General features: G+C 35.8%; 1 protein-coding gene across 3 annotated transcripts in view; it reads right to left on the bottom strand.

Moving 5' to 3' along the window:
• Positions 1-363: 363 nt before the first annotated feature.
• Positions 364-24143, bottom strand: part of LOC150096866 (malonate--CoA ligase ACSF3, mitochondrial-like) — an 87336-nt gene continuing 63556 nt past the window's right edge. For all 3 annotated transcript variants that reach the window (XM_090407921.1, XM_090407922.1, XM_090407923.1), the window contains exons 5-7: positions 21033-21178; positions 19014-19250; positions 364-906 (exon numbers count right to left, since the gene is read on the bottom strand). In XM_090407921.1, the coding sequence (XP_090264047.1) occupies positions 527-906; positions 19014-19250; positions 21033-21178 (763 nt within the window). In that variant the 3' untranslated portion in view covers positions 364-526. The remainder of the gene's footprint in view (positions 907-19013; positions 19251-21032; positions 21179-24143) is intronic.

Genomic DNA, 24143 nt, shown 5'->3' with positions numbered 1-24143 from the left:
CGTAATATCCTTATTTTGATGGCGGGCACGAATCATCATGATACAAGTTATTCTCTTCCATGATTCAGGTGGGTTCCAGCTATCCATCCTTTCTGACATCTTGTATATGAATGAAGAAGGGTCCAAACTTTTAAATGAAGAGAAGTGTGTGTTAATACATGTAACTTACGGAAAAATATAATTAATTATAAATATGTCAAATTTATCCCGAACACCCTGTATATATATATATTTTTTAAAACAATGATTAATTACTGTTTCTTTAGGAAGATATGAGATGGCTTGATATTACACATGGATTGTTTTTTTGCTTAAAACCACATTAAAATTACACTGGAGCACTTGGTTTTAATTTCAAGCACATTAAACATTTAAACAACTTTATTAGGTGACCAGGACACAAAGGTTTCTAGTTAATTACTTAACAAGAGAATTTCTTAAAAACTGGTATGCCAAATATAAAAGGTACAAATGTTATGAAAGTTAATGGCCAAGTATGCCAGTTGCAAAAGAAGTCATGATGTTTCTACTTGTTTAACTGTGCTTCAGGAAACACATTGACAACCAGTTCTTTTTTATTCACTTTTCCAATTGCATTTCGTGGTAGTGTCTCACACCATTTCACAACAGAGGGAATTGAATAATCTGGCAGGTATTCTTTACACCAGTCTCGGAGTTCAATAAGAGAAAGCTGTTTATTGTTTCTCGGCACTAAAACTGCAGCTACCTTTTCACCCCATGTGATATCAGGCAAACCTACAACAGCGCAGTCAAGAATATCTGGATGAGCAAGTAAATAACGTTCCACATCAAGAGCACTGATCTTAAATCCTCCACTCTTGATAATATCAACTGAACTGCGTCCTAGAATTTTGAATGCTCCATTCATATATTGAGCTGTATCCCCTAAAAAATAAGTTTGTAAATCAGAACATTTATTTAAATATTAGTGCCCATATTTCTGCTTGAAAGATTATTTTTTTCACAAAAAAAAAAAAAAAAATCCATTTCAGTGGGTGTACTACTGTACCCACTGGAATGGAATTTTAAAGAAAAAGTCTGAGGTAGGAAGAAGTCATTCAATTAAGAATGGATCAGATTTTCTTCTGATGCAATACCACTTAATCATTCAACAAATATCACTGTATTAGTTGAATGATTAAGTCTATACATATATTCCACATGGAGGCTGTTGAACAATTATTTTACTGAGTTTAAACCTTTACTAATTTCATGTACATTATAGTAAATTTCATTTCGTGCTGATTCACTAGTAAGATGTTAGTCTTAATGTATACTCTACCAGAGTGTGTTTATTCCTGGGTCTGGTCAGTTTATAAGCTTCTGTGAATGCTATAGCTAATTTAAACCCTACCAGTGTTGAAGCAAATATGTTAACTACTTATGTATTAGTGTGTTTATCAGTTTGTAAAGAAAAAAATTCATGCATTTTATGAGTGATACAAGACTATTTATTAATATTTTTATTAATAATACCATTTTTGCTAAGTTTCTGCTTCTAACACTTATGTGTCTTGAATTGCTTTTATTCATAAAAAATGCAAACAATTTCTTCTTTGTAATATTGAAAACATTTAAAATATTTAGTATCATAAAAACTGCAAAAAATAAAATCCTTAGGTCTACACATGCAACTACATTGCACTTCTGAATTCTGATTGGCTCCAAAATATTATCAGATGGACAGAACCATTTGGTCCTCTCCATCTGATAACTCATGGTGGCAACACAGAAATAATTGAAAAACATTTAGATCAAATCAATATAATGAAATATATTGGGACAATAAATAATTCTTTCTCACTTTCTAAATTTTAATATTCAGTCTTAATGATCAAATGTTGAATATTCAATCACTGGTAAGAAATAAGCTAATTCCTCTGTGCACAACATACCTATTTTAGGTTGCCTTAATGCATTTAACTAGCTATATTACAGTATGACTCAGTGCTCTCTAAAGATAAAATTATTACAAAAAAATCAATGATAATCGGCAAAATAAATATTTGTAATGACCAGTATACCCCAATAAATGCGATAAGTAAGATAAACATACAAAAAAACAACAACATAAAAACATGAAACAGAATTGCCATTACTTAAATAAAACTGACAACAAGATGAATAGTGTTTGAGATTGGGTTTTCAAAGACAGATGATCAAATCTGATGTAGGTTCATACCTTGTTTCTTGTTATTACAGTGATCTGGGTTTTTAAATATTTCAATATTTTAAATATTAAATATTTAAATAGACACAAAAGCATGACTTTCATGCTTTTGTGTCTGGCAAATATCATGTGCAACTTATTTAAGAAATCCTTATTTAATTACTAGTTTTGTGACCATTTCATGTACTTCCTCAGATTAAAAAAACAAAAATAATAAAAAGTATACACAGAGAGTTTTCTGATTAATAACTGTTATTATGCCTCCAAAACAAAGAAAATGTGTTGAATGATTTGCAATTCTAATTTATAGCACAGAAAATAATTATTATCAAATATGAATTAGCATCATCTAAATCTACATACTCTATAGATTATATAACCTACAGAGTATGTAATTTTTTTTTTTGATTACTCTAATTTTTTGATTACTGCATGTAAATACATAAAAATGTAATATAAATTACAAAAAAAAAAAAAAAACTGTTATTCATCAAAAAACATTCACAAAATTAGAATAATTTTCAATGTGGTTCAAAATATTAGAATAATGCAGAAATAAATGCACAAAAATTACAGCCAAAGGGAAACATGATAATTAGTACTTTGTTGCATCCCCTTAGCTCTTATGATCATAACTAAATGGTTGGGCATATTATTATTTGCTAGTGGTTCACAGTCTTTTTTAATAAAACATGCCCGCATGGTTGGCAGACTAGAAACAAGTTCATTTTTGTCTCTTGGGGTAACTTCTATAATGGTGTTTCACTGATTATTATTATTATACGACACCTCCAAGCAGTCCAAAGACACATAAAGGGAGGGCACCTACTCTACAACTCTCCATCTCCACCACTCAATCCACCAACTACATTGAACCACATCATCTACACCAATGCCATCTACTGCCTACTACCACCACTAGTATTTTCACAGACATCCATACACATGGTGGGATTTGAATCTGCAGCCTTTTGACTGGAGAGCAGATGTGCTAACCACTCAGCCAATCAGGCCAGCAAATGAAGATGAGGGAGTGCTCAGGATTGAACTACCTCCAATTTGCAGTCGAATGCTCTACCACTGATCTACACACCTTTGGATGTGGTGTGACATCTCATGGAATACTTAAGAGTCCATCAAGGCATTGTATATAATAATAATAATAATATTTGATCAATTTCAGCCTGTTGGGTGATTAATTGAAATGAAGCACACTTCACTACAACTCTCCATCTCCACCACTCAATCCACCAACTACATTGAACCACATCATCTAACTTCACTACACAGAATGAATTAAACAACAGTATACTGACTTAATATTTTTTTTCTGTCACAGAGACATCATTAGATATGAAGTATAAAACTGGAATGTGCAAAACAAAGAACGTGGAAGGTTTAGAATTAAAGTCCTAAAATTATTACTTTCTATGGGTATTAATAGGCAGCCATGATAGTTGAGTGGGGGAAGGAGAAGACTAAGAATTACAGTTTTCTATATCTTAAACAGTTTCACATAACTATATTTATTTAATTGGGCTGTTCTTATGAGCAGCTACTAATCCCAAAACTTTGAATCAGTTCCTTTGAATTAATTCCTTAAGTTGCTCTTAAGAACCAATCTAACTTTAAAGTAGTGTAAATCGTCCCCAAAATTATGGGAAACTGTAATTTTAGTACCTCCCATTCTACTCCAAAGGCTACTTTCTAGTAAACAACAGAGTGTATTATTTTTTTGGTACTTTAAGCTTTAAATCTATTTCCAATTCCTTTGTTTTGATGTATGTACATTATAATTTAATACTGTAATCTGATGATGCTATCCAACAGTATCAAAATATTGAAGTTATAAACTATTATTGGATCTGGTTATATGATCAGAAGAGTTATCCATAACGAAAGTGGCCACGTTGCCTCCAATTAGGGAGAGTGATCATGCAGTCTTAATTTGGGAAGTTGCAAAATATTGGGAATATTTTGTAAAGAAAGGGTATATGTGAGAATACAAAGCAGGTGATTATAACAAGCTTAGGAGGAAGCTTGAAGCTGTGCCACAACATAAAAGCCTGAAAGAAAAGGATGTTACCTTCATGAGAAATAGTTAATGGCTATCTAGAGGAAGCAATATCAGATTATATATCCAGATTCAGGAGGATTCATGATCCACTGCATGGCCTCGCAAATTTTGCAATAGTTTCACTAATTTTTAGCTCCTTATCTACTACTTGTAAGTTCTCTTTTGCCTTCTATAATGAACCTTACACTTGGTAACTGAACTGGTAATTCCATCTCTCTCTCTCTCTAACTCACAGACAGTCTATTAAAATTCTCCTACAAGACTAAAACAATCACTTTGCTCCTAATACTTTTCTCATTATCATTAACTACAAATTACACAAAAACGGGCCTACAAATGAACTGTGTGTCACAATTATTTACTTCAGGATGTGTGTGAGAACACTGCTTTCCAGTACTTCCATCCATTCAATTTCAATCCAACCTCACCTTAACCATCACTCCAGTGATGGTTAAAGTGAGAATTAAATGGCCTGCAGTTTGAGGCCTCAATGGTACTAATTTACTGTTTACCATCAATCAAAATAAAAGAAATAGAAACTGACAAAAACAGAGTTTCAAAAAGAACAAGTCTGGAAGAGAGGTAGCAAGGTACACATTTGGTTCATTATGAAGTGAAATCTTCACATCAGAAGATTTGATGTGAAGATATTACCAAGGACAAGAAAATTGGAGGAACTGAAAAGCAAGCAAAGAAGACTGAACATTGATTATTATAAGTGTATCTGAAGTAAGATGGGAAAAAGATTAAGCTTTTTGGAGTGAATATAATCAGAATATGCATCATATATTTTATATGATGTTATGTGTTCTGGAGAAGAAAAATGAAGAAATACAATGGTGTTTCACTGCCCTTACCATCTATTTAAACCATTATTATTTTCTTACTAATATGAGTGTTCACTATTCAATTCTGTCACTTCTTATTAAGTATCATAGCAATTCCATTGGGGAGAGCAGAAGAGCATGTGAGATAACAGATGATGATAGACCATGAAACCCAATGGTAACTTGATATTAATAGAGAATTTTAACCACGTGGTTAGAGAAAGAAAAGAAGACAAAATAGATGGAAATTTTGGAATTGGTAAAAAAAAATGAGCATACTTTTATTTATTATTATGTAATACCTCTAAGGAATCTAATGACTTGCTGCAGGAGGGGGGACATCCACACAACCTGATGGATACAATTTAATTCACCATCTACAGACTACATCACCATGCACCATCTACTACCCATTAATACTACTATTAGACCTCCACTGAGTCAATGACTCATCAAGGGAGGTGCTCCATCACACACAGAGACAGTTCATCATACCATGACTTGAACAGATTCACCACACTTCCAGGCAATGGATTCCAACTACCCACAATTCCTCATGCAAAAAAAAACCCCTACTCCTCACCCACTCCAGGGATGCTCCCCCTGTCTCCACCCATTCTATGAAAAATCTGACCCACATTAATCTGGTCATAATCCTTACCAGCTTATATGTCTTGATCATGTCTCCCCCTCATCCTTCTATCCACTAGACTCTGCAATTTCAATTCCTTTAATCTGCATTCATACTCTACATTCCAGAGACCAGAAACCACCCCTTTGTCAATCATCACTGAACCCATTCTAACATCTCTTCATCCATTTGAAAACCCGGTGACCAAATCTGTGACTAAGTCAGTGTTCTCTGCATCATTCCCATAATGTGCCATGCTGTCCTTACAATTCTAGAAAATGTCCCTGAAATTTCAGGTCCTTATCCACCAACACCTCCAAATCCCTAATCTCCTCCACAACCTCTAAGATGGCTACATCAATCTTATACTCTGCATCCCATTTCTGCTTCCCAAACTTTAAAATCTTGCATTTTGCAACAATGAACAGGAAACCCCATTCATTTGTGCAGTCAGAAAGGTATTTGAGTCCACTGACAAGGCCACAACATCCATTGTACTTCTCATAGTTATTCCCAACTTTGCATCATCTGCAAACAACTCAAACCCTTCCCAATATTATTTACATACAAATTAAAAAGCAATGGATTCAAAACAAACCCTTGAGGCACACCACTGGTTACTTTTCTCCTCCTCCTCCTCTGGGATATCATTCACCTCTACACAACTTGCTGATACTTATCAGACAGCTGATCTCCAATCCAATCAAGTGCATTAATCTACTATCCAACACTATCTGTTCCAGTTTAATTACCAGCTTCTCATGTAGAAATCTATCAAAGGATTTAGCAAAATCTAAATACACCACCGTGTATGCTTCCCCTTTGTCCAATCCCACTTGTCACCTTGTTATAGTAAGTAGATTGCTAAAACACAATCTTCCTTTAGCAAACCCATGCTGTCGTCATCAATCCAATTCTGAATTCTAGTTATTAGCCTCTCTAACACCTTTATCACAACTCCAGACAAACAAATTGTGTGTTTACTGAATGATTTGGATAAATGAGGAATGCAAATACAAGATTCCAGAAGAAATTTCTGCTACTTCTGTATGAGATCAGCTAATCCACCTTCATTTGAAACTCATATTTTCCAATTGAAGGGCAAAATTTTCACTTTTCTTCCAATTTTGTAACACCTTAAATTTAATTAATATTTTCAACACTGAAAAAGTCAAAATTTGAAACTCGTCTTTTCCAATCGAAGGGCAAAATTTCCAATTGTTCTTCCAATTTTGTAACACCTTAAATTTAATTAATATTTTCAACACTTTGGAAAAGTCAAACTGCCATCATTAGGGAACCCAGTACAACATGATATATATGCATGCAGGCGCTATACCGAGTAATGAGATTGAAGCATGGCAACCAAAAGTGAGCTAGAATCCTAAATAGTGCCCCCCCCACTCCGTAAGCTAAAATGGATGTCTTTGGCTGTTGGACTGAAGCACAGAGAATGAGAGTTCCCCAAATTTGGAGAAGTTTCATGCAACCAAATTTGTTGAGGGTAGGTTCTTAAGATTGACAGATTGAAGGAATAGTCTCTTGTATTTAACATAGTAGCATTCTTCTAGTGTATACTGTGATGGATGTACAAAGCATGGTCAGGAAGTCTTGAGTGGCTGCAGTGGTGGAAACAGATACAGTCCTTGTGTTTGGCCATAGTAAGATGCTTCACAACTGGCAGGTCTAGGAACTGTAGTTTTTCTTTGGTGGAGTGAATAAGGGATGTCAATTTTTTACACAGTCTGTAAGGGATTGAAAGGGCTGTATTTTTTTAAAGATTTTAGTTTAGTTTTTCGGATGTGCTCCAAATAACTGGATTAGTCTCTGTTGTGGAAGTGGGTTTGTTTTAATATTTTGTGGATATGGTGGGGATTGTAGCCATTGGCTAAGAAGCTTTCGCAAGTTATGATAAAAGTTTAATGCAGTTAAACAGCACTAGGAAATGAAAATGAGACTTGTAACACACACACACACACAAGGCAGCACAAAATGAATTGAAACATGTGGATGAAAGACTAGTCCTAACTAGATGGGGTGCCCTCCATGGACACCTGTTGACAGCCTAGGATGTAAACTGAGATCTCAAAGTATTAGTGTTTCTCATATTTTAGGAAGTTTTATGCAACCATATTTATTTAAATTAGGCTGATTTTTAAAAGCAGCAGAAGATTCTAAAAACAGTCTTTCTCATCAAAATTTTCTCTGATGGAGCATGATGGTCTCTTTCCAATTGATTCTGTGAGCTGTATCCAAAGCATGGTCCGCAAGGCCAGAATGACCATAGTCATGACTGCAGATGTATTTTTAATGTTCTTCCATTCAGATGGTAGTTGATCTTCCTATCTTTCTATAGTAGGCAAATCTGCAGGAAAAAAGCCTGGTCCTAGTTGGCCGAGTGGTTAGCTTATATCTGCTTTCCAACCAAAAGGCTGCAGGTTCAAATCCTGCCTTAGGCATGGATGTTTGTAATTATCTGTGAAAATACTAGTGGCGGTGGTAGTGAGAAGTAGATGGCACTGGTGTATATAATGATGGTAGTTGCGGTTCGCTATCATTGGTGGATTGAGTGGTGGAGACAGAATTGTAAAGTAGGTGCTCTCCCTCGATGAGTCTTTGGACTCCTTGGATGTATCATGTAATAATAATAATATACACCTGGAACTGAGAGGGGAGGGATTATGTCTTTAGTGGGGCAGATAAGGGTAGATAGTTTTAAGTGGGACTTGAATGTGGTGCAAAGATCCAGAATCTTATTTCTTTAAGATTCTAGATATTTTTTCTGATGTGCCTCAGACATAGGGGATGACAACAGCATTACTAAAATCCCTCTGAAGAGAAGGTCATGGATCAGGGGAAGGATTATTTTTTTGATATTGTGGGAACTGTAACCATTAAACAGAAAAGTGTGTTGTATATGCTATTGCAAAAGAGGTCTCATTAGAACAAAGATCATAACCTGTATGGGTTAGTGTTTTCATGACACCATATTGTTGAGAGGGGAGTGATGGGAAAGCTTGTGAATGTATCTGCCTGTGCGAGTGGATTTCCTATATACTGAAAAGGACAGGTTAGCATTAGGTAGGTGGATGACCAAGGAGTCTAAAAAGGTCAGACTATTATTAGTTTCCTTTTCCATTGTAAACTGGATTTTAGGGTGAAGGCTATTGAGGTGACAGAAAAGTATCTATATGTCTGGGCAATGAGACCAATTAGAAACGCATCATCTACATATATCAATCAGACAGAAGGTTTGAGAGATGCTGAGTCAAGAGGTTGTTTTTCAAAATATTCCATAAAAAATGGGCACAGGGGTGTGAGAGGAGAGACCCCATAGAGGTACCCTCTATCTTATTATAAATTTTGTTCTTCCAAGAGAAATAACTGGAACAGATAGCAAGGAAAAGAGATCAATGATATCAAGAGGAAAAACTTTGTTTAAAAGCAATAAGGTATATCATTTAAGGGAATGTTAGCAAATGATGAGGTGATGTCAAAACTTACTAGGATATCAGTTTCATTAACAATTATATTTTCAATGGAGCTTTTAAAATGAGAACAATTTTTTATGTATGATGTGGTATGACCAATGCGGGGGGGCAAGAGATATTGAGCTGGCAGGGAGATAGATTTCTTTTGGGAGGCGAAGTTCTAGAAATTGAATTGGTGATCACTTTCAAGCCCTGCTTAAAACTAGCTGTCCTTATCCACTCCACTAAAGACAAATTCCCTCCCCCTCTCAGGTCCAGGTGTACAGAGAGTTCCTTGTTCCTGCAAGTTGGCCTACTCTGGACAGACAGGAAGATCAGCTATCATAGTACAAATGGCAGAACATAAAAAAATACATCTGTAGTCATGAGTATGGTCAATCTGACCTTGCAGACCATGTTTTGGACACAGCTCACAGAATCAATTGAAAAAAAGACCATCATGCTTCATCACAGTACATTTAAAAGAGAAAGACTGTTTTTAGAATCTAGTGCTGCTCTTAAAAAGCAGCCTAATTTAAATAAATATGGTGGCATGAAACCGAAAATATGAGAAACACTAATACTTCAAGATCTCAGTTTACATCCTTGGCTGTCAACAGGTAGAGAGCACCTCACCTAGTTAGGACTATAGTCTTTTGTCCATGTGTTTCAGTTAGTTTTCCTGCCTTTGTGTGTGTGTGTGTGTGTGTGTGTGTGTGTGTGTGTGTGTGTGTGTGTGTGTGTGTGTGTGTGCACATGCATTACACATCTCATTTTGTGGTTCCTGACAATGTCTCTGTAACTGAGATGAAATACTGGAAACATTAAATACTTTTAATTGTTTTCTAGTGCTTTCACTTTATTAAACTTTTATCATGAGTTTTTCCCAGATTAACACCAGATTTTGTAAATGTGGTGTTATTAGGTCATTAGACCTAATTCATTTTGCCCTGTTATATAGGATTTTAATGATCCCCTAATGTTGTGTGTGTGTGGAGGGGGTGACCGTGAATGTATCCACCAACACGTGGGTTTTCTGTAAATGGAAAATGCCTGGGATCCACCACACTAGTGCATAATCAAAGTGTTCAAGAAAGGGAGATTGTTGTTATTTTCCTTTTATATGGCAAACTGGATCCTGAAATGTCGGTTGTTTAGATGTGTTCTCCATGTGGCCAAATGGACATAATCAACAAAGATTGCCAAACAGTGGATCTATGTAGGGCAGTGTGTGAGGTTTTATCTTCAAAGGTCTCCATAAAGTGGTTAACTAATGTCCCACTTAAAGACACTTTAGACCTTATTCAGGCTGAGTTTCCTCCCATAAGCTCAGGTCTCTTTAAGTTCACCATGAATTTGGACTATTTCATTTGGCAAGGAAAATTCTACAATAGAGGGGAAAGTAATGGGCTCTCTGCTTTCTCCTTCTTCTCTGACTAACTACTTGATGCATACCTTTGAAAAGAAAGCCTTAAACTCTATCCCACAGAGATCCACTGTTTAGCTATGCTTTGTTGATAATGTGTTCTCCATTTGGCCACATCACCTGCATGCTCTTAATATTTTTTAAACATATCTAAACAACCAACATCCCAGGATCAAGTTCACCTTAGAAAAGGAAAGTAATAACTGGTCTTCCCTCCCTGGACACTTTGATTACATGACATCCTGATGGATCCCTGCGACAGATACTCTCACAAACATTCATCTCCTCCTCACCAGTATGACATTATTATTATATCATTTCCCACCCCTAGGTGTCCATCCCACGAAGTCCATCCATGTGTGTTCACAGGGCCGGCTTGCCTGTTCATCGAAAGAGACCAGGTAAAGGTTCCTCACGTCACTGATGGGAATCGAACCCAGGTCTTTCTGACCAAAGGGTTTTGTTTATAGTGACTGAGCTATGAAGGCTCTAAAACCCTATATAACAAAGCAAAATTAATTAGCTCTTATAACAGTATCCTCTATACTGAACTTAACTACAGTTGCAAAGCCTTCTTAGCCAATGACTACAATACCCACCATAAAAAAATATTAAACCCCAAACACCCCTCCACCTCCACAACAGCCACTATGTCAAAACTATCACCATTCCATAAACCTAGGCACATCTAAAAAACTAGCTAAAATCTTTAAAAAAAAATACTTTTCAACCCTTTACATGCCCCATAAAAAATTGGCATCCCTTAACTGCCCCCATCAGAGTGTCACCATCCCTAGACCTGCCAGGTGTTTTCCAAGTCCCTTGCAGTTGTAAACTATCTTACTATGGCTAAACAGGCAAGACAGCCAACATCACCACAGCAACTCAGTGCTTGCTGACCATGCTTGGGAGACATCCACCACAGGATACACTGAAGGAAGACCACTCTACTCACCAAGTAAATATAAATATGAGAGATTATTCATTGAGCATGTCTCAGCCTGAAGAAAATTACCCAAATCTCAACAAATTTCGTTACATGAAACTTCCCCTAATTTGGAAAGCTCCCATCTCGGTATTTCAGCCTAACAGCCAAGAACACCAATTTTAGCTCACTTGGAAGGGGGAGGGCACTATTTAGTGCTTCAGGCTCACTTCTGGTTGCTATGCTTCAGCCTCATTACTAAGTGTAGTGCCTACATGCACATATCATATTGTACTGTGTTCCCTAATGATGGCAGTTTGACTTTGTCAAAGAGTGTGGGAAATATTGGGTATTTCGAGGTTATATGGTGAGTGGTCAGTGTAATTTAGCGCTCGTGTAAAATTGGTGATTTTTGGTGTTTTTTGTGCGTGTTTTTCCTTAGAAAATTGGTTTTATAGTATATTAGAACGATTTTCGTGTTTTTAGAGTATTTCGTGTGTCTTTATAACATATTTTATTGGGGCTGTCGCCGCTAGAGGGATTCGTAGTGTGTAGTGTTCATGAAAGCTCCGGATAAGATAAGTATTATTTTCAGTTATCGTTGATAAATTTATTTAATATTGCGTAGTTTTGTTTGCCTTGCGTCTCTTAGTGCATCCTTTTGTGTGTTTTTGGTGTGTTATTTGATAAAATACGTTGCAAGTAAGTATGGCTCCAGTACGAAGGAAAATGGCGGCCAGTAATGATGGTTTGCCATCTTTATCAAAGAACGGCAGTATAAAAGAGATGATTCAGTGTACTAGCTGCGAAATGTACGCTTTGCGGACGGAGTGTGGTTAGATGATAATAAAGGAGTGAATGTGTGTAGAAAATGTAGGGAGAATGAGAAATTGAAGAGTATTTCGGATTGTGAGTGTGATATTTTTGTCAAACTTCAGAATGAAGAAAATAGGGATATGACAAGAAACGGCGAGGTTGTACCAGAGAATTGTGAGAGTGTGAATGATAGTATTAATGGTTTTACTGAGAATAAAAAAGATGAGATAGACGCAATGAGTGAGATCGCGTTGTTGAATGGTGCGATACAAAGGGCAAAACAGCAGCTAGAGCGCATGAGCAAAAGTCGACTGAATGAACCAGCCAATAATAAAAAGTATGACAGGAAAAATAGACGTATGAGTGTGAACATGAACAAAATGAAGGATAGAGTGCTATATGGAGACTCGTTAGTACGAGGTGTGATAGTAGAGAATTTGACAAAATCGTACCAACCTGGTGCGACCATAAAGGATGTAACTGAGTCTATTAGAGAGCAAAAGGAAAGGGTGAAAGAAATGATTGTTGTGGCAGGTACGAATGATTTGAAAGGAGACAAAATGGAAATTATAGAAGACCTGAATGAATTGTTTGAGGTAGCAAAAGAAAAGAATGAGAGAGTTAGAATGATTAGTCTTTTGCCACGGTATGACAGTGAAATGTTTAAAAGGAGGGCCATAATTGCGAATGACTTTATGCGTGGGTTATGTATGACGAGTAGTGTGGAATTTGTGGATGTGAGTTCGATGGGCGAAAGGATCTATATAAGATGGATGGCTTGCATTTGAATGGTTACGGTATAAGAAGACTTGAGAAAGTGTTGCTGAATGTGGTGGATGTGCAAATTCAGGGAAACTAGATTTATTAAGGGGGGGGGAGTAGATATACAGTCCTTGGGGAGGCAGTTGAATGTAAGAATGAATATAATATGCCCGAGCAAATAAGGACAACAAATCAGAGTGGGATAGTTAATATAAGGCATCAAGGTAGAGTTGGGGCTAATGGGGGGGGGTCTTAAATTCATGTACACTAATGCTAGGAGTATTAGGAACAAGAAGGAAGAGTTTTGGGCCATGGTTGGCACTTCCAGACCACAGGTTATTGATATTAGTGAAACATGGCTGACTGTAGATGATATAGCTAGTGGGATTGAATGTGATGGGTATAGTGTGTTCAGGAATGACAGGGAGAATAAAACGGGGGGGGAGTATTGTTGATGATAGCTGATGAGCTGCAGTCAAGGAGAATAGAAGTTGAATTGCAGGATAGAGAAAAGAGCACATTTGAGGCCATTTGGTGTGAAATTGTGGCTAGCAGAACTAAATATACAATTGGGTGCTGCTATAGACCAGGTGATGGAAAAGATGGTGGTGACAGTATGCACAAGCAAATAGAAGAAATGAGTGGAAGGAGGGTGATTATTATAGGAGATTTCAACTATGGTCGCATTGATTGGAGTGAGGAGAGGACACACGGGAGGAAGGAATTGGATTTTATGCAGTTATTAAGGGATAACTATCTGCGACAGCATGTAATGGAAAATACTAGGGGTCAGAGAGTGCTTGACCTAGTAATTACATCTGAGGATTTGGCTGTAACAAATATGACCACATTGCCACCAATCGGTGAGAGTGATCATAGGGTCTTGACTTGGGAGGTGGCTAAAGGTGTAGAATTTTCAATTAAGACAGGGTACATGTGGAATTATCGGGCTGGAAAGTATGACAAGCTTAGGAGTTTGATTGGCTCAGTGCCATGGCATGTACAACTGCAAGGACTAGAAGTTGATAGTGCATGGGAGGTGGTTAAGAAGTGCTTGCATGAAGCAATGGCTGACTGTATACCTAGAGTCCGAATAATAAATCAAGTAGGGGTTAAATGGATGAATAACACCATTAAGCTTGAGCTGCAAAAAAGAAACAACTATGGAGGGAATTTAAGGAGAAAGGTGACCGGCAGGCACATGAACGGTATAAAGCGCAGGCCAGAAGGGTGATGAGTGTGGTAAGAAAAGCAAAAATGGATTACTAAAGAACATTGGCCATGCAGGCTATAGAGAATCCTAAACAGTTTTTTAGATATGTAGCAAGTAAAAGGAAAAATGTACATGGCAGAATGATTTTAAAGAATGCTGATGGTAGGGAGGTAACTGAATCAGTTGATATAGTTGAGTTACTGAGTGAGCACTTTGCAAGAATATATCATCCAGGTGGTGACATTGCAGAAACGAATGTACCAGTAGATTATACAGGAATTGTGGTGAATGAAGTGGAGGTGAGTAGTCTATTGCATAACCTCAATGTCAATACATCTGTGGGATTGGATGGTATACCAGCTCGTGTTGTACGAGAAGCAGCTAAAGAATTGTCAGTACCCTTGACCATTTTGTTTAATTTGAGTCTCGGGTCTGGGTTAGTCCCGAGGGGGTGGAAAGAGGGGAAAATAGGTCCACTGCATAAAGGTGGTTCCACGACTGCTGTTGTAAATTACCGACCGATTAGCACATCAGGAATCATTGTCAAGGTCTTAGAGAAATTAGTCAAGAAAAGAATACAGGATTGGATAGATGAAAATGGGATATTGTATGGGGGACAACATGGTTTTGTGAAGGGTAGATCTTGCCTCAGTAACTTGCTCACGTTTTATAACACAGTGACAGCTGAACTGGATAGGGGTAATGGGTTTACAGTAATACTACTGGACCTTGCCAAGGCTTTTGATAGGATACCACATAGAACCCTAATCAGTAAACTGGAGCAGATGGGGATAGATATAGGGTTGGTGAGATGGATAGGAGGGTGGTTGAAGGAGAGATACCAGAGAGTGGTTTATTCAGGAGTGGAGTCTAAAAGACGGCTTGTGACTAGTGGAGTGCCACAGGGCTCTGTTCTTGGACCACTGCTTTTCAATTTGTTCATCAATGATATAGGAAAGGATTTGAGAGGAAGTGTTCACTTGTTTGCTGATGATGCAAAGTTGGGTAGAGCAATAATGAGTGCACAGGATGTCAAAATTTTACAGGATGATTTGGATAGTTTGGAGGACTGGGCTAGGAAAAATGGATGTCAATTTAATGTGCTAAAGTGTAAGGTTATGCACTTTGGGGTGAAAAGAATAGCAGCAGTATATCGCATTGGTGGAACCGTACTCCAGGAGATTGATGAGGCCAGGGATTTGGGAGTGTTGGTGAATAGGGAATTGAAGTTTAGGGGGCACATTGCAAAAGTGACTAAAACAGCTCACCAAATCACTTGGCTTCTGAAAAATACTTTAACATGCAGAGACAAACAAGTTGTTGTTCCTCTGTATCGAGCCTTGATGAGACCCCATCTGGACTACTGTGCCCAGTTACGGGCACCAGGGTTTCTTCATGATGGGGAGGAAGTGGAGAGGATCCAGAGACGAGTGACCAAGATAATAGCAGGTCTGTGGAATGAACCTTATGAGAATAGGTTGAAGATTTGTGGGTTGTAGAAATTGGTCGATAGGCGAAGGAGGGGTGATATGATTGAGACATTCAAATTACTGAAGGGTTTCTATAAGATTGATCCAGAAGATATTTTTGAAAATATGACTAGTGGTGGGAGGACTAAGGGTCGTGAATGGAAGCTGGGCAAGAGCGTGGTTGACAAGGGTGTTAGAGCTAGGTTTTTTACTTGGAGAGTAGTGAATGAGTGGAATAAGCTTCCAGAGTCTGTTGTGGGTGCTATGACCGTGAATGAGTTCAAGGCAAGGTATGTTAGATACTGTGTGAATGTCGAATAGTTGTTCTTGACATGATGTTAGGGCCTCCCTTGATGAGTCTGTCAACTCCTTGGAGTTGCCAGGAACAATAATAATAATAATATTAATTAAATTTATTGTAGTTAATATTATTCTGTTGTAATTTCCATAAAAATAGTACAGTTATGAATAGCCAATGTATAAGTCTTACCAACAGACCTTCAGTTAAGTTCACAAGAGAAGTTATACATGGAAAATGCCAGGAAATTTAAGAACATACTAAAAACTAACTATATAATAACAAAGCAAAGATTCAATCAAATTAAACATTGTAAAGCTCACTCAGAAGCAAATCTTGACAGCAATCACAATCTAGTCAATAAATGAGTATAATCTCAGATTTAAGCAGTAAACTAAAACTTCAAAAAGTTTATGCTATGAAGAAACTAAAAAATACAACTATAAAAAAAAATGTATAAAATGTTTGGAGATGAACAAAGTAAACAGTACAAAAAATAACTGCTGGACAAAAAATGGTCAAGGATTAAGGAAACATACACCAAACAAATGAGAAAAGCCTGGACCAAGTAAAAAGAACCTAGAAAACTTTGAGTAATAAGTGAAGAAAAGTGAAATGAAAGGAAAAACAAGTCAGATAAGAGTATGAGAAACATGTAAGATTGTAACATGTAAGAAACATAAAACATGTAAGAACGGAATATTTTATAGTGCAGAAAATTGAATAAAAGATGCAGTGCCAGGAGATTGAAAATATAATGAAAGAAGTAAAAATTGACATTGTATACAGATTAATAAGGGAAATGCAACACTGTTGGAAAATCAGAAGTACTGTCATAAAAAGTCAAAATTATATCTTGACAGATCCAAAACAGAGGCAGAGTTAGTATTTGGTGGAACTATATAATTAATGGACAGGATTTACATATAAATGTGGGAAAAAAAAAAAAAGATCTGAACAAAGATTAAGGGTGATTATTCAAGTAAATATTATCCTAATACTCTAAGAAAAAGTTTGAAAATGCACTTTGCTAGCAAGGAAAAGCACCAGCCTAAGATTGTATAAGAGCAAAACTGATAAAGGAAGCAGGTGGAATGATAAAATCAGAGTTGTTTGAAAGAAAACTTTAATAAGTTCAAACAAAACCTTCTTATTAAAGAAAATTTTGTTTGAACTTATTAAAGCAAGTTAAAGAAAAGGGGAAACAGTTTAAACAGTCTTTTGCTATTTTATAATTATACATTATAGTTATATAATGCTTCAGGAAAAGATCTAAAAAGATTTTTCAGGTTAGTTATGGAAAGAATTTTTAAAAATTATGACTATAAATACCAATAAAACTAAAGTCCTTGTCCTAGAAACCTGCCTATAACACCTTGTTGAATAGTGAAACAATACTTCAGGTTTCAAATATTTAGGGAGAATGATAATAGGGGACAATATAAGTGAAAGAGGCATAAGACATACAATTGCAATGGCAACAGAAACTTTAACAAAGATGGGGTGTTTATTCTCCTCCAAAATAATGAAACTACAGAAAAATAAAAATAAAAGCACATGTTTCAAATATCACTCTTTATGGAAGTAAAATACTTTATCAAAACAAGATATTATACCACTAGAAGCAACTGCATTATAGTGTTAGCAAAGGTTACTGAAAATCAAATGGACAGAAAAGTGCCTAATGAGAAAGTACTCACATGAAAAAGAGAGGATAGAAATACTATCATCAGGATAATGCAAAAAGAAGAGGAAAATGAATAGGGCATCTTCTGAGGCACAGCAATTTCTTGAATATTATTTTTTAAGGAAAGGTGATGGGCAAGAGATACCTAAAAGGCCAAGGCAGAAATTTCTGGAACAAGTAACTAGGAAATCAGAATTCCACAACTATACCTAAATGAAAAGGATGGCAATGGATAGGGATGAATGATGACAGAAGCATCCTTTCCATGACATTTTCTTAAAACACAATGGTATATCATCAAGACTCACCACCTAATTAACATTATTATGTGACCCTTCTGTAGAATTCGAGGGAGGGTTTTCCTTGAATTATGGGAGGGCATTCCATACCACACAGCTCACTGTCTACACTTTTTAATACACCATCCAACAATGCCATCCACTTCCCATTATTTAACTTCAGGTTTATTCAATCCTTCGTGTTAACAGTTTAATGAAATAAGTACACAACGCTGGGAAAGGATAAAAACCTTTCACACACACCCCTACTTACCTGTTCTAGATCTTTTCCCATCATTCAAAACAGGTAAAATGTCTATGAACACACATTATTAATAGACAAATTACTATGTAGTTGGTGTAATACAGATGTGACAATGGTGAGTTTGTAGACCCCACAGAGGTGTTATGTAATAATGATAATAATTCTATCCTAACTCAGGTTTAATACAATCACCCTTCTACCTGGTATACAACGTTCATTAGAGACTTCAAATATATTCTCTTTCAATAGTAGTTTGACTACTATTCCTACATCCTTTCCCTATTCTTTCTTCTACAACTCCCTTGGATTTTTTTTTTTTTTGTCCCAAGTGGCTAATTGCTGCTTGTACTGTGCTTTCTCATCCTTAACAAATGTTACCCATTTCTATTGTTACCTATTGCTCTCTGTACTCCTCATGTAACTGTTTATTGCCAGTATAAAGATACTGGCTTTGTCTTTTGTTTTTTAACATGTTGGTTACTTATAATTTTGACTATTGCCAAGGCAGTATTGATGTCTTTTCATATATTTATAACATAAATGTTATAAACACTTATGACTTTAGAACATAACAAACATCAGTGAAATTTAGATATTACTGTTTGGGTATAATATTTTAGGTATAACATAAATTCTGTAGCATGTTTTATAATATTAAAAATTCTGAAATTATCTCACCAGTTTTAAACCATCCATCTTTGGTAAATGCTGCCTGTGAAGCTTCAGGTCGATTCCAGTACTTTTTGAAAACATTAGGACCTCGAACAAATAATTCTCCAATCTCATTTTTATACCCTGACTTAACTGAAATATGGTTGGAATTTCCTTGGACAAGAATATCGTATCCATTAGATGAATATACATTTAGTATTGCTATACATACTTCTACTCCAGGAAGAGGTAAACCTACATATCCTTAAAAAAAAACAAGTGTTATTTTAGTTCTGATCAAAGCAGAATAAGTGCTGTTATAGTACTGTAATTATAATTTACTGTTAATTATCATCAATCAACACAAAAAAGTAGAAAGTCTTAGTGTTCCAAATTATTCATTTTCATTATTTTAGCATGTATCCATATAGGCTTGGTGCCATCTATGAAATGAGTAAAACTTATCTATGGCAATCTCTTTTCAAAATGTAATATTATCTAAAATTTTATTTAATCTATTAAACTGATGGTAAGATTCATGGTGATTACTTTATAGAAGACTCAATCATGTAATAATAGGGGCACAATTTCTGTTATATTCTGAAGAATTCATGATAATGGTGGCCTATCACTGGTTAATAAGAATATTCTTAAAAACTTTATTTCAAGTTTTGTGATGTTTTCAGCCAGAATTTTAACATGATGGAGAAACTGTACAATCTGAAAACATGGTTTATTAGCAATTTCTTATCAAAGGTTATGAATCTTTCATACTCTCAATATCAATGTCAATTCAACCCATAATATACCAGTACTAACACAGTATAAATCTTGTCTTGTCAGATGTCATCTCCTTCCAGGAGGTTGACTACCATGAGCTTCCACCATGTACAGTATAAATAAGCATATCTAAATCCTGTGCCATTCATAGAATGTAGATAAGCTTCATATTTTGTTCTAGAAACAAAACTTTTCAAGACTTTATAACTTCAGTAAACAGGGTTGTATTCTCACAGGCAAGAAAATATGTATTACATGTACTTGACTAAAGACATATAAGTGAGTGAATACCAGCATGACAGCAAATGAATCACCACATCCAAAACTCATTTTGAAAGGATCAGAAGCAGGAAACTTGCATTATGCCCTACTCCCTTGGAAAAGAATGTAATTGGCAGTAACTTCAATCTAATCCTGCTTCCACTTCTTTTGATCTTGGAAAGTTCTCTACACTGTTACTACAGAAAAAACAATGCCTTGGGTTACTACTATTTTCGTATATTCTTGTGTATCAGTAAACATCCTGTTACAATTCCAAACTGTGCCTCCTTTAATATTTCTTTTAATGGTCTGCTTGAAAGAGGATAGAAGAATCTTGTACAAATGGAATGGCAAAAAAAAGGCTTATGATTCTGAGAGCCTATGTTTTAATATTTGTGCTACAGAGTCGTATTACTATTTATACTCTTCTAGTTTACTGTTATTTATCCTGAAACTAGTTCATATTTAATGTATTCCTAATATGGGAAACAAATCTTAATTTTTTTTTCCCTCAAGTAATGAAGAATCCATTAGCATTCTGCTTTAGGCTACCTAGAAATCTCTCAATTAATAAGAAACTAAAAGTACAGATTAATAGATCTTGCTTATGTTGCTGATCTTTTAACAAATGTCATGGAAAATTTGCAGAAGCTCAAGTTTTGTTATTTTCTTAATACTTCTATGGCGTTTGATGGAGTTTGGCACACAGGTCTATTAAGTACACTCCCATCATATGATCTGTCTCCTGACTTGGTTGTCTCATATTATATCAGCCCCTCTATGGAATCAGAGATTTATCAATTGATAAACCATTCAAAACTAAAATGTTTTCATTATTATAATCTCACTGCAACATGTCTCTGCTAAACTGAGTATTTAAAGTTACTGATCAAGTTGAACTATCATTTTCTTACACCTCACACATGAAAAGTGAGATAATTAAATGCTACAGTTCCTCCTTTCTTTATCTATTTTGAATAAGTAAAATATGAAAAATACTGTTACCTGCTAATCGAGTTCCATTAAGAGGATTTGAAAGCCCCATTCCAATTTCTGACATTCCATACCTTTCTAAAAGAGTGTGCCCAGTTATTTCTTTCCACCGTTGCATCACTGGGTCTGGAAGGGCAGAGGATCCACTGATCATTAATCTGCAAAATATCAAATCAATGTCATTTCTGCGTTAACATAAAAAAATTTTAAATTAATTGAAATTGTGAAAAATTAATTAAAATTGATAGTTGATGACAATTGATATTTCTTAAGATAACTGATAAACGATAATGCAATTATTTTTTGAGAAAGAAAACTGGCTTTTGGATAGTATGAATTAACAATTTAGTGGAAAAGGAATAAAACATTCCCAAAGAAGGAAGAGAAAACTAATGTTTCCACTAGGAAATTTAAGGTTTTAAAAGTAAGTTCCTGCATCATTCTCATTTCAGAACTACACTATTTAAAAGTTACAATGTTTTCATAATTATATTTTTATTTTTTAAATGTTTTTACGGCAATGTTTCAAATGCACTCATTCTCTTCAGTGACAAGGAGGGCAGATAAAAACATGGAATTCTTGTTTTTCTGAGCCTTATATCCCAGTCATATTCCTTATATCCTTCCTTCCTACCCTCCATTCTTTCTTTCTTTGGGGAATTTCTTACTTATTTGATAACCTTCCATGTTTCTTCTCAGTTACCACTCTTAGACTCTCTCTGTAAGAATGTTGTTTCCAATCCTGCCTTTCTTTGTATCTTCACACATCCATCTCTGTATCTGAAACTCTACCACTTCCAATTTCTGATCATGGTTGGTTTTGCTTTACTGTCCAACATTCTATTCCTTACGTCACAGCTAGTTTTAACACTGTTTTATAAAATCTCATATAAAGTCTACAGTGGCAAAATACTTCACTGGGATGTCTCAACTTCATCTATCCATTTCCAATTTTATTTGTAGCTCACTTTCAATTTTTTTTTTCTCATTTTCTTGTGATGCAGTGTGTGCTCAATGTACTCACTGCCAAGAGTGAATGGCTTATGGTGTGAAAATGAGAGCAAACAGAGAGAGTGTCAAAATTGCTTCGTAGGCAAGTGCAAGAAATGTGGGATGTGTTGAAAGCAGGAGAATGAAGTGACAAATATTAACAGTTTGAAGCACAGTAATGATAGTGTTGTAAAGAATATAGTGCAAGGAGTATCTTCACACATCACTGGAATTAAAATACCTGTTGTGATTTAAGGTCATGCATAGACCCACACTTCATTCTAAGCTGAAATCTTATGGAACAGGTTGGTTAATCCTTATTCCAGGAGTGGCTTATGTCTGTAGATGTCTGTGTGTTCACAGGGATGGTTTGCCTGTTCTAAGGGATGAAAAAGATGAGTTAGCCATATGAGACTGGCTAACTCATCTTTAGTCGAGAGAGAGACCAGATGAAGGTTACTCATGTCATGGATGGGAATCGAACCCAGGTCTTTCTGACCAAAGGGCTTTGTTTATACTGACTGAGTTACGGAGGTCTAAAATACCCGTAGACGTTTTTGTTTTTGTTTTTTTTTCTACATGTGGAACTGAGACCTTATCAGAACAAGATTATGATAGATTTTATCAGAGCTCAGCAGTTGATATCTCAAATTAGGGAACTTAGAAATTCTAGCTGTTGTGATAGTGAACCGAGAAATCCACACTCATCCCATGAGCACGTAGCCAGTTGATGAAAATGCTGATCATTTAGAAAGTTACAGTACATCTCAGCTTTCTCTGAATCCCCAAGTCACAGATAGACAAATCTTTAATAAATACCATTCAAGACCAGATGTTAAAAGACAAAAATTATCACTTTATTTTTATTTTAAGCATAGAAAAGGAATGTATGTTACTTGATGTTATGTTTTGTTAATGATGTTAGCCTAAAATGATTTTTGTATGCATATTTAATTTATAAAAAAAATTATATAATTTTTTTTCTGTTAAAAAAGGGCCTATGATAAGATATTTAAATATCTTAACATGATTTAAATATCTTAACAGAGAGTTAAAGTTCAGATGACATATTGCTAAGGTAGCCCATAAGATTACTTAGCTGCTGAAGAACACATTAATAAGCAGAGATAAGAAAGTTGTTATTCCTCTTTATAAGGCCCTGATACACCTACATCTGGTAGCTGTGGCAATGAAGATGAGTAGTCTGGAATGTTACCTACGAAGATAGATTGAGGGTATGTGGATTGCAAAAGTTGGGTGACAGGAGAAAACGAGTGGATATGATAGAAACATTTAAATTGCTTAACGGATTTTATAGGATTGATGCAGGGGAAATGTTTCGGCACTTGGCTAGAGAGGTGAGAACAAGGGATCATCCCTGGAAATTTAATAAAGGTGTGGTTAGTAGGGGATGTGAGGACTAGATTTTTTTGTTTGGAGAGTTGTGAATGAGCAGAATGGATTGCCAGAATCAGTTGTGGATGCTTTGTCTGTTAATGAGTTCAAGGAGAGGTATGATGATAGAATGTGTGGATAGTTTGGGTTTCGCATGCTGAGCTTTGCACTCCATGGAGGTGCCCATATAATAATAATAATATCTCTCAGATGGTTTACTATCTTTTCTATTAACAAAGAGCCAACACACACTGGATAATAACTACATAAACAATTAAATCATCATCCAGCTCAGCAGTGTGGATTTTCACAATGCTAATTCAGAGTTCAGTGCTATTTGTTCTGGTGTTGTAGCTCTTGCCACACAACTCGATTACTGGGCGACTTTTTTTTTTTTTTTTTGGCTAATGGTTTGAGCTCCTACAAAAAAGATAAAATACTATATGCCTTCACTCCCCCTTCATATCCCATATATTCAGAGTGCACCTGAAACAAGCAGGTATGAGTACTAAAAAAATATAACCTTCAGACAACATTCAAAGAGCTGCCCTGATCTGATCACCAAGGGGACACACTCTATCTCCTGCAGGCCCAGCGTGAGGCAGGGGCAGAATGGGCAAATGCCACAGGCAGAAAAGTCAAAGGGTGGAAAACTTAGAGTTTATGTTACAATTATACTGGAGACAGAAAAAATTTTAAAAAATATTAAATTAAAAAAAAAAAAAAATCAGCTAACGC

The sequence above is a fragment of the Typopeltis vanoorti genome, chromosome 18, assembly GCF_054136105.1.
Source record: "Typopeltis vanoorti isolate ZY-2024b chromosome 18, IOZ_Tvanoo_1.0, whole genome shotgun sequence".
Classification (NCBI taxonomy): Eukaryota; Metazoa; Arthropoda; class Arachnida; order Uropygi; family Thelyphonidae; genus Typopeltis; species Typopeltis vanoorti.
Note: the sequence above shows the minus strand (reverse complement) of the source record. Positions and strands in the feature narration are given on the sequence as shown.